This window comes from Megalobrama amblycephala, linkage group LG2 (genome assembly GCF_018812025.1).
Source record: "Megalobrama amblycephala isolate DHTTF-2021 linkage group LG2, ASM1881202v1, whole genome shotgun sequence".
In the NCBI taxonomy this organism is placed as follows: domain Eukaryota; kingdom Metazoa; phylum Chordata; class Actinopteri; order Cypriniformes; family Xenocyprididae; genus Megalobrama; species Megalobrama amblycephala.
The window spans coordinates 22,505,344-22,517,693 of record NC_063045.1 but is presented as its reverse complement, the minus strand read 5'-3'; the positions used below and the strand labels follow the sequence as shown (position 1 = coordinate 22,517,693).

Sequence of the window (12,350 nt, the reverse complement as noted above, 5' to 3'; positions counted from 1 at the left end):
GTTATATTGCAGCCATTTGCTAAAATCATTTAAGTTCATTTTTTTCCCTCATTAATGTACACACAGCACCCCATATTGACAGAAAAACACAGGATTGTTGACATTTTTGCAGATTTATTAAAAAAGAAAAACTGAAATATCACATGGTCCTAAGTATTCAGACCCTTTTCTGTGACACTCATATATTTAACTCAGGTGCTGTCCATTTCTTCTGATCATCCTTGAGATGGTTCTACACCTTCATTTGAGTCCAGCTGTGTTTGATTATACTGATTGGACTTGATTAGGAAAGCCACACACCTGTCTATATAAGACCTTACAGCTCACAGTGCATGTCAGAGCAAATGAGAATCATGAGATCAATGGAACTGCCTGAAGAGCTCAGAGACAGAATTGTGGCAAGGCACAGATCTGGCCAAGGTTACAAAAAAAATTCTGCTGCACTTAAGGTTCCTAAGAGCACAGTGGACTCCATAATCCTTAAATGGAAGACGTTTGGGATGACCAGAACCCTTCCTAGAGTTGGCCGTCCGGCCAAACTGAGCTATCGGGGGAGAAGAGCCTTGGTGAGAGAGGTAAAGAAGAACCCAAAGATCACTGTGGCTGAGCTCCAGAGATGCAGTCGGGAGATGGGAGAAAGTTGTAGAAAGTCAACCATCACTGCAGCCCTCCACCAGTAGGGGCTTTATGGCAGAGTGGCCCGACAGAAGCCTCTCCTCAGTGCAAGACACATGACAGCCCGCATGGAGTTTGCTAAAATGACACCTGAAGGACTCCAAGATGGTGAGAAATAAGATTCTCTGGTCTGATGAGACCAAGATAGAACTTTTTGGCCTTAATTCTAAGCAGTATGTGTTGAGAAAACCAGGCACTGCTCATCACCTGTCCAATACAGTCCCAACAGTGAAGCATGGTGGTGGCAGCATCATGCTGTGGGGGTGTTTTTCAGCTGCAGGGACAGGACGACTGGTTGCAATCGAGGGAAAGATGAATGCGGCCAAGTACAGGGATATCCTGGACGAAAACCTTCTCCAGAGTGCTCAGGACCTCAGACTGGGCCGAAGGTTTACCTTCCAACAAGACAATGACCCTAAGCACACAGCTAAAATAAAGAAGGAGTGGCTTCACAACAACTCCCGTGACTGTTCTTGAATGGCCCAGCCAGAGCCCTGACTTAAACCCAATTGAGCATCTCTGGAGAGACCTAAAAATGGCTGTCCACCAATGTTTACCATCCAACCTGACAGAACTGGTGAGGATCTGCAAGGAGGAATGGCAGAGGATCCCCAAATCCAGGTGTGAAAAACTTGTTTAGTTGTATTAGATCAAAAGGGTGCTTCTACTAAATACTGAGCAAAGGGTCTGAATACTTAGGACCATGTGATATTTCAGTTTTTCTTTTTTAATAAATCTGCAAAAATGTCAACAATTCTGTGTTTTTCTGTCAATATGGGGTGCTGTGTGTACATTAATGAGGAAAAAAATGAACTTAAATGATTTTAGCAAAAGGCTGCAATATAGCAAAGAGTGAAAAATTTAAGGGGGTCTGAATACTTTCCGTACCCACTGTAGTTAATGAATAAATTATATTTATAATAAATGTATATTTGATATTTGATCAAAAATATTTGCTGGATCATTTTTTATCTTGGGTAACAGGGTTGAATGGTTTAGCAAGATGAATTCACTGTATGTATATATATATATATATATATATATATATATATATGTGACCCGTCACGGAATCCAGGGACACAAGTCGGCAGCACAACTCTCGAGCAAAATGAGAAAGAAGCATTTTTTTTCAAAATTGGTGATTTTCGTTTTTTTGCAGAATCTGTTAGTTGAGATCATGAAGAAGCCTTTCTGTGTTTGAGATAGCAGTATTGGTATATTTAAAAGCGTACATTTTGAGGTCGAAATCGGCTTGTTTTTCGGAGATTCTAGCACGCAGTAGGGGCGTGTCATTGTCTGTGTGTATTTCCATACTGGGAAGCGTGGCTACTTATTATGCAGCGCTCTGGCCGGCTCTAGCTGATATCAAAATTCAATGAAGAACCGTGGCCGTTACACCGAAAATGTTTTGAAGTACTTCTTCGACAAGCCGGATGCTTATGAACAAGCGCTCACTGATTGTGAAGACGATCTGAGCGACGATGAAAGCGGCATAATAAGACATTACCTCTCTGGAGTCGGGTAACGCGCCGGCGCGTTTTGCAGGTTTTTTTTCACATTGCAGCAAAACAGACTTAAAATACTCCATCATATTTTGTCATAGAGACATAAGTAATATATATCAATTGAAACTATAGAATGTCTTCTTTTATTTGTGTACACTCAGAGTAAAAACAAAATGTTGTGCTTTTTGAAAAATAAAGAAAACTAACATGATGCGTGATCTCTCATCTCCCTCTGAACGAAGTCCAATCTGATAGTTCTCAGAAAATGAACTGTAACTTAGTGAATACTAATCATAAAAAAATTATACTTATGTCTGAAAAAACGTTGAAATGTCAAGTTTTAAAATGTGTAAGTCAAATCGAAAACAAACCTTCTGTGTTTATGTAATCTGTATGAAAAGAGAGCCATGTCAGAAGTCCGTGATTCAGCTCATTATCCGCTAATGCGGCCACGCCCACGGAGCCAGCGCTATTCAGACGCAAATTCAGTCAATACATGCATTCATCGCCTCAATCGTGTATTTATTGTCTTGAAAAGTGTTTTGAATAGCCATAGTTAGCGATCTCTGGCCTCTGTTAGTCCAGTTATTTCCTGGATTGCCTATTCTTCTTTAACAGGCTTCTCAGGTGAGAACATTTCATTTCATGATTAGTGACCAAAATGATCACGGTTATCACAGAATCCTGTTCAAAAAGTCAATTCACCAAGTCTTATGTGGAAAACCAGCAAATAAAAAATAAAATTAGCATCAATATGTACTTTTTCTTTACATAAACATTAAAATAATAACATTAAAAATGATGGGCAGATTTTAAAGGAGTGTCTTGCAACATGTTATCTACAATGCACAAGTTCAAATAGAGTTTTGACAAAAAAGTCACATATTTCAGCCTCTAAATCATTTTTATAAAAGTAAAAAAAAAAAAAATTACTGACATTTACAATGCACATTAACCTTTATTATTAATAGTATGCGGTCCATGCAGCTTTACAGGGGGTATGGCTTATCTAAATGAGATGTAAATGAGCCCTATTGTCACTCCCAGCAGGTGAGAACAGGTGAGAACTGCACAAACTTTAAAGGGTTTTTTCTCCCTCTTGAGCTTTCTTGATTGCCTACCTTCAAATGGCCACAACTTCTCCAAATATTATCAGATTTCCATGTGTCACACATCGTTGGAAAGCTTGGAGACTGCACTTTCAGAATCTGTGAATAACTCAAAATGCCCCAAAACCGACTTGTGTCCCTACTTTCCGTGACTGGTCACATATATATATATATATATATATATATATATATACATATATATAGTGCCCTCCACAATTATTGGCACCCTTAGTAATTATGAGCAAAGGTGGCTGTGAAAATAAATCTGCATTGTTTATCCTTTTGATCTTTCATTCAAAAAATTCACAAAATTCTAACCTTTCATTGAAGGAAAACAGTTGAAAGTGGGGGGAAACTCATATTATGAAATAAATGTTTTTCTCCAATATATGTTGGCCACAATTATTGGCACCCCTAGAAATTTGTATGAGTAAAATATCTCTGAAGTATATTCCCATTCATATTTACATTTTTAACACACCAGGTGATCATGAACATGAAATTGTCCAGCCATGACTTCCTGTTCCACAGGAGTATAAACATGAGGAAACACAGAGGTCAAATTTCCTTTAATCATTCATCACAATGAGAAAAAAACAAATAATATAGTTATGATGTGCAGCAAAAGATTGCTGAGCTTCACAATATAGAAAGTAGCTGTAAGAAAATAGCTAAAGCATTTAAAATCCCCATTTCCACTATCAGGGCAATAATTAAGAAGTTCCAATCAACTAAAGATGTTACAAATCTGCCTGGAAGAGGACGTGTGTCTAAATCGTCCTAATGTGAAGTGAGGAGGAGAGTTTGAGTGGCCAAAGACTCTCCAAGGATCACAGCTGGAGAATTGCAGAGATTAGTTGAGTCTTGAGTCTCAGAAAGCCTAAAAAAATGATCAAACAGCACCTACATCCCCACAAGTTATTCGGGAGGGTTTCAAGAAAAATCCTCTGCTCTCATCCAGAAACAATCTCCAACATATTCAGTTGTCAGACACGACTGGAACTTCAAACTGGACCGGCTTCTATGGTCAGATGAAACTAAAAGAAGAGCTTTTTGGCAGCAAACCCACCAGATGGATTTGGTGCACACATGGATAAAAAGTACCCCATGTCCACGGTTAAATCTACTGCTGGATCTTTAATGTTGTGGGCCTATTTTTCTGCTGGAGGTCCTGGACATCTTGTTCAGATACATGGTATCATGGATTCTATCAATACCAAAAGATAAAAAATCAAAACCTGACTGCTTCTGCTAGAAATCCAATAATGGGCCATGGTTGGATCTTCCATCAGGACAATGATCCAAAACAAACATCAAAACCAACACAAAAATGGGTCACTGAGCACAAAATGAAGCTTCTGCCATGGCCATCTCAGTCCCCTGACCTGAACCCTGAAGAAAATGAGTGGAGTGAACTGAAGAGAAGAAGCACCATCGTGGAGCTGGAATCTGAAGGATCTGGAGAGATTCTGCATGAAAGAATGGTCTCTGATCTCTTGTCAGGTGTTTTCCAAACTCATCAGGCATTATAGAAGAAGACTCAGAGCTGTTATCTTGGCAAAAGGAGGTTGCAAAAAGTTTTGAATAAAAGGGTGCCAATAATTGTGGCCAACGTGTTTTGGAGAAAAACATTTATTTCATAATGTGAGTTTCCCCCCACTTTCAATTATTTTCCCTAAATGAAAGGTTATAATTTTGTGAATTTTTTGAATGAAAGATCAAAAGGATAAACAATGCAGATTTATTTTCACAGCTGCTTTTGCTCATAATTACTAAGGGTGCCAATAATTGTGGAGGGCACTGTATATATATATATATATATATATATATATATATATATATATATATATATATATATATATATATAGGCGTAAAGTACTTGAGTAAATGTAATTAGTTACTGCACTTAAGTAACTTTTTAGCAACTTAGTAGTTTTACTGAGTATCAAAGATATTGGCAACTTTTACTCTCTACTTGACTACATTTACTTGCTCTACATTTGAGCAAGTAAATGTACTTTTTACTCCACTACATTTTTGATGAGTAATGCAATTACAAATTACATTTTTCATGGCAGCTAACTTTTTCTGCAGCAATTTATTTCTGCTATAAAGATGCGATAACGCCATCTAAGGGCATTGAAGGTACTATCTTGTGCATTTTGCCTTTACTCACCCAAAACTTGTCTACAAGGATACTTTACGTGAATGTGAGTGAGCAGGTAGTTGCTGATCGCAGATGTTTTATTTATTAGCTGAGGAAATGACTGCAGCTAGTGATGAGGCTCAAACCAGCACATACTTTGACTATTTAATTTTAAACATTATTTTATTTTTCCACTATATTGACAAGACCGTTTTGAAGGATATTGGTTTACTTATGGCCTTTCTGTGCTCTTGAGCTCAATTGAGACTTGAGAGTTTGTAGACGTTTAAAAGGTTGTTCGTTTTTATTTTGATTTTAGAAAATAAACTTGATTTCTCATTTTACAAATTGTTACAATTTGTTACAATCTTACAATTGTTTCTTATTTTCACTGGTATGTCTCTCAGGACTAGTGCATCTCTGAACCTACATTCAGCATGAGTAAAATACAGTGGCAAGAAAAAGTATGTGAACCACTTGCAGAATCTGTGAAAATGTGAATAATTTTAATAAAATAAGAGAGATCATACAAAATGCATGTTATTTTTTATTTAGTACTGTCCTGTGTAAGATATTTTACATAAAAAATGTTTGCATTTAGTTCACAAGACAAAAAAAAAAAAAAAAAAAATAGCTGAATTTATTAAAATGACCCCATTCAAAAGTATGTGAACCATTGGTTCTCAATACTGTGTGTGGTTACCTGGATGATCCATGACTGCTTTTTTTGTTTTGTGATGGTTGTTCATGAGTCCCTTGTTTGTTCTGAGCAGTTAAACTGATCTGTTCTTCAGAAAAATCCTCCAGGTCTTGCAGAAATTTCATATATATATATATAACTAATCCTTTAAACATTTCATTTAAAACCCTCACATATCTAGCAATGTTTGCAGGAGTAAATGCTCAGCTCAAAGGTTTTTATGGTCTATTTATAGATACTCCGATTTAGAAAAGGAATGAATACAGCATAACGTAGTTGAGCATGAAGAGTCTGAATAGGAAATTAGTTATGGCAGAACATCTGAGAAACACTTTCTGAGGTTGTGTGGTTTTCATCCATACCGTCGTCCATTCATACTGCAAATGGTGTCATCCACATGTCACTTTGATGTGACAGTTTCAGGATAATTGTGGAGAAAATACTTGGGTGATGACAACAAATCAAAACAAATAACATGCTTTCAGTCACATATATTAATGGATTGCTAAAATCAAGTCTGGCTGTTTATGGAGTGAAGTCACTTTTAAAAAGGATTTTGACCAGTTTTCCATTTAGGATAAAAAACTAAGATAGTCTATGGATAGTAGGACACATGGACAATCAGGAGGTACTTTAATACATTTTTCAAATCTGTTACCAAAATTGGCACACCTAAACATTTATAATGTGAACTGTGAAAGACTGAGTAACAGGGTTGAACATTTAGGGTCTAGTATGGGACCAAATGTTGGTTTGTAGTTATTTAATAACTTATATTTCCCATAAATTGAACTAAAATATATTTGTTAGATCACTTTTTCTTGGGTAACAGGGTTGAATGATCGAGCAGGATGAAAGCAATCAAAACTACAATTTATCTAAAATCAGAACATAGGGTTAGGGTTAGGGTTAGGGTGAGAGCTGCGTCTACACACTTCATAAAAAAAGTTCAAGGAGGTAGAGAGAGTCTGAATGGAAGGACTGTATATTGGTATGCCACCCTCGAACGCGAATCTCAAGAACGGTCTGTGATGGGGGGCTATCTGGAAATGAAAGTAGGTATATTTCTAGTCCCCAGGGCAAATTTCCACAGTGATTTGGTTCATAGTTAACATTCTGAAAGTCCGTCTCATGAGGATGCGAATCAGACATCTCAGATCGAGGATGGGCCTGAGGCTGCCATCCTTCTTGGGGACGAGGAAGTAGCGGCTGTAAAAGCCTAACTCGCTGCTATCCGTGGGAGCTTTCTCCACAGCGCCTTTTTCCTGCAGAGACTGATCTTTGGCTCTGAGGACATGAGAACTGTCATTTGAGACCAAAGTGTAAACCTTGCCCATGAAGCAAGGCAGTCTGTGAGCAAATTGGAGCGAGAAACCTCATTCTGTTATACCCAAAATCCAGCTCGACACTCCAGGGATGGCTTGTCATTGAGTGGCAAATGGTTAAAGTACTACTTCCAGAGGGGACTGGAAGACGGGCACGCTTTGAGGGTTGTCTGGCCTCAGTGGGACTTAACCCTTTCCTCCTCTGTCCTGAGGCATCAGGACTGCTTTGGCTGCACAGGGTCACTGAATAAATTGGGCCATCTTGAAGCAACTGGAGGCAGTGGAGGAACTGGCTCTTTTCAGCAGGAAGTGACTGCGATGACTTCTAGTTTGTGATGCATTGCTCTGCAAAGCTGTCCACTACGGAGCCAAACAGGCCCAACGGGGAGATGGGGGTGTCGAGAAGAGCCATCCTTTCAGCATCCTTAATCTCAGTGAGATTAAGCCACATGTGGTGCTCCAGCTAGTGTCGGGTCAGCACGTCATCAGTCTCTTTAGGAGGCAGAGGGACAGAGTCATCGCCAGAGTTTGCACTCTTCGCACTGAGAGGCCCGCCAAACAAGACCAGCCAAATGAGACCATGCCACTTGTGCCAGATGAGGAGCGTTGATCATTGTGGGTTAAGAGTACAGGGGACTTGCCGCTTTGAGGGGAGAGCAAGACACGCAGGCACTGGGCCGACATGCGCCTTCTTCCACCTCACTGCTAAGCCCGATGGCTCATTTTTTTCTTTCACCTCAGCTCGAGATGGGAAGGACATGAGGGCGTGGGGTGGACCATTGCAAGGCTCAGCTTTTATCGCCATGTGGGCAGCTGGAGTCCAAAAGAGGTGCCTTGGCATGGGCGTGGCCCAGACAAGAGACACACTCGGGATGCTCGTCTGGAGCATTGTCCCAACATTTGCAACAACATTGCTGGAAGATTTGCTCTGAAATTTGCTCTTTTAGCAGTCGCCATATGGCCACAGGGGAGATCACTGAATCAGCTTGCTTGCTGAAGCATTATTGTTCCGCTGCAAGGCTCGTTCAACAGCAAGAAGAGCGGTTAGAGGTTTCAGTCTTCTTCAGAGCAGTGAGAGATGATCTTCACACTGAAGGAGAAAGATTCTGACGACATATCATTTCTGCATGACTTATATAGGCTGTCAATCCCGCCCTTTTTGGCAGGCTGACATGCCATTTGCCAATCAGGTTTCAGGATTCAGTAAAAACTGACGCAATGCTAGTGAACCGTATCAAATGTGAACACTGTATTCTTTTTCACAACTACTGCGAAACAGCATTATTGTTTTGGGATATTTGATTTGTTTGTTATTTGTTTTAGGGTTTTTCCAGTTTCTATTGTTCCTCTGTAATCTTTACATCAACTTCTCCACCATAACACTGATCATTCTGAGGGAAAAGTTTTAATTTTGTTTTAGAAGCATGGCAGTCTCCTTTTCTCCAGAGAACAATATCTCCAGAGGAACAGAATAAAGGTCATTCCTTTTTAGATTTAGAAGCTGAGTACAGGTTGTACAGGAGTCAAATGGAAAAAACATGTCCTTGATCTCAAAATCTGATGAATGCTTTTACACTCTTTTTTTACACTCTTTTACACTCTCTTTCACCTAGATATTATCACATAGAGACTGTGTCTGTACCTCGAACTAGTAAATACAAAAAACTTCCGAAACCTTTTAAGGGTAAAAATTTAATTGATGTTCAAAAAATGAAAATCACAGATAAATCAGATAAACAAATGATAAAGCTTGGGTTACTGAATATTAGATCTATTTCTTCAAAAGCACTTATTGTAAATGAAATTATCACAGACAATAAACTAGACTTGCTGTGTTTGACAGAAACCTGGCTAAAACCAGACGATTACATTACTTTAAATGAATCTAGTCCTCAAGGTTATGATTATCGACACAATCCTCGACAGAAAGGCAAAGGGGGAGGTGTTGCTGTAATTTATAGTAATATATTCAGAATCATTCAAAAGAATTTCAAATATAACTCCTTTGAAGTGATGGTGCTTTATGTAACATTATGTAAGTTGACATTTGTGCTGGCTACTGTATACAGGCCACCAGGAGACCATACTGACTTTATCAAAGAATTTGCTGATTTTCTATTAGAGTTAGTACTGGCTGCGGATAAAGTCCTTGTTGTTGGTGATTTTAATATCCATGTAGATAATAATAAAGACGCATTTGGATTGGCATTTGCAGACATTTTAAACTCTATTGGAGTTAGACAACACGTGTCAGGACCCACTCATTGTCATAATCATACCTTAGATCTAATACTGTCGCATGGAATTGATATTGATGCTGTTGAAATTCTACAGCAGAGCGATGATATATCAGATCATTATTTAGTGTCGTGTATAATACAATTAGCCAAGGCTACAAAACCACCACCCAGCCATAAATATTGTAGAACCATCACGTCTACCACTAAAGATTGCTTTATAAATAATCTCCCTGAGCAGTTTCATCGCCTTAGTATACCTGACAACTTAGAAGAACTCGATGCTGCAACAGAAACTATTGGCTCTCTCTTTTCCAGCACATTAGATGCAGTCGCTCCTTTACGTCTAAAGAAGATTAAGGAAACTAATCCAACGCCGTGGTATGATGAGCACACTCGGGCTCTAAAACGAGCAGTTAGAAAAACTGAACGTAGTTGGAAGAAAACAAAACTAGAAGTTTTTCGCCTTTCGTGGAAAGAAAAAATGATTGAGTACAGAACGGCTATAAGAAATGCTAGATCTACTTATTTTTCAAATCTCTTAATAGAAAACAAACATAATCCTAGGTATTTATTTGACACAGTGGCTAAATTAACTAGAAACAGAGATTCAACTGCTGACGTTTCCATAGAGCACAGCAGTAATGACTTTATGAACTTCTTTACTTGCAAGATTGATAATATTAGAGAGAAAATTAAAAACATGCAACCGTCCACAGTTTCGCTTCAGACAGTGCACTGTAGTGTCCCTGAGGTAAAACTAGAATCATTCGCCGCTATAGGAGAGGAAGAATTATCTAAACTTATCAAATCATCAAAATCAACGACATGTATGTTAGACCCAATGCCGACTAAACTACTGAAAGAAATGCTTCCAGAGGTCGTAGGTCCACTTCTTGATATAATTAATTCATCCTTAACACTAGGATACGTGCCAAAAACCTTTAAGCAGGCTATTATTAAACCTTATATAAAAACCTCAACTAGATCCGAGAGATTTAGTAAATTACAGGCCAATCTCGAATCTACCTTTTCTGTCAAAGATACTAGAAAAGGCAGTTTCAACACAACTGTGCTCCTTTTTAGAAAGAAATGGAATCTGTGAGGATTTCCAGTCAGGATTTAGACCATACCATAGTACTGAGACTGCTCTCGTTAGAGTTACAAATGATCTACTCTTATCATCCGATCGTGGCTGTATTTCTCTATTAGTGTTATTAGATCTCAGTGCTGCTTTTGACACTATCGATCACAACATTCTTTTAAAAAGACTTGAAAACTATATTGGCATTAGTGGAATTGCTTTGGCATGGTTCAAATCGTACTTATCTGACCGTTATCAGTCTGTAGTAGTTAATGAAGAGATGTCGTATCGCTCACAAGTTCAATATGGAGTACCACAAGGCTCAGTACTAGGACCGTTGCTTTTCACTCTGTACATGCTGCCCTTAGGAGAGATAATTAGGAAGCATGGTGTTAGTTTTCACTGCTACGCTGATGATACTCAGCTCTATATTTCCTCGCGCCCTGACGAAACCTACAAATTCACAAAACTAACAGAATGCATAGCTGACATTAAAAACTGGATGACAAGAAATTTCTTATTATTAAATTCAGAAAAAACTGATATCCTAATCTTTGGACCAAAAACTTCCTCACGAAAAAACCTTGAATACTCCCTAACGCTTGACGGGTGCTCCATTAAACCTTCGTCCTCAGTTAGGAACCTGGGTGTGCTCTTCGATACCAATCTTTCATTTGAAAGTCATGTTTCTAGTATCTGTAAAACCGCCTTCTTCCATCTAAAAAATATATCTAAATTACGACATATGCTCTCAATGACAAATGCGGAACAGTTGGTTCATGCATTCATGACCTCAAGACTAGATTATTGTAACGCTCAACTGGGTGGTTGTTCTGCTCGGCTTTTAAACAGACTACAGTTGGTCCAAAATGCGGCAGCTAGAGTTCTTACTAGAACCAGAAAGTATGACCATATTAGTCCAGTTCTGTCAACATTACATTGGCTCCCTATTAAACATCGTATAGATTTTAAAATCTTGCTACTTACTTATAAAGCTCTAAATGGTTTAGCTCCCCAGTACCTAAGTGAGCTCTTAATGCATTATAGTCCTTCACGTTTATTGCGATCTCAGAATTCAGGCCAGTTGATAATACCCAGAATATCAAAATCAACTGAAGGCGGCAGATCCTTTTCCTATTTAGCACCTAAACTCTGGAACAATCTTCCTAGCATTGTTCGGGAAGCAGACACACTCTGTCAGTTTAAATCTAGACTAAAAACACATCTCTTTGCTCTTGCATACACATAACACATTATCAATACATTAACATTTTTCAAATCCGTTAAAGGATTGTTACGCTGCAATAATTAGGTCGGCCGGAACCGAGAACATTTCCTATAACACTAGATATACCTGTACATCAGAATAAGAATGGCATCTACGCTAATATCTGTCTCTCTGCTTATCCTGAGGTTTGCCGGGTGCTGGATCCAGGCCGTATCCAGATCAGATGGAGAACCTGTGTCTGGACCTGACTACAACGTAGCCCAGGAGACAATGGGCCTACAGATCCAGTTCTGGCTGCATCTATAATTCAGATTTTTAATCCCCGTATCCGCTTACATATA

General features: G+C 38.7%; 1 protein-coding gene across 1 annotated transcript; it reads left to right on the top strand.

The window, feature by feature from the left end:
* Positions 1-7,573: 7,573 nt before the first annotated feature.
* On the top strand, positions 7,574-12,006 carry LOC125262665 (the record flags this gene model as incomplete). The annotated part of the gene is given in 7 exon segments (XM_048181484.1): positions 7,574-7,664; positions 7,814-8,065; positions 8,202-8,289; positions 8,408-8,531; positions 9,210-9,824; positions 10,023-10,669; positions 10,671-12,006. Coding segments are annotated over 7 exon segments (3,153 nt in total), but the record flags the coding sequence as incomplete, so codon positions are not given.
* Positions 12,007-12,350: the final 344 nt, after the last annotated feature.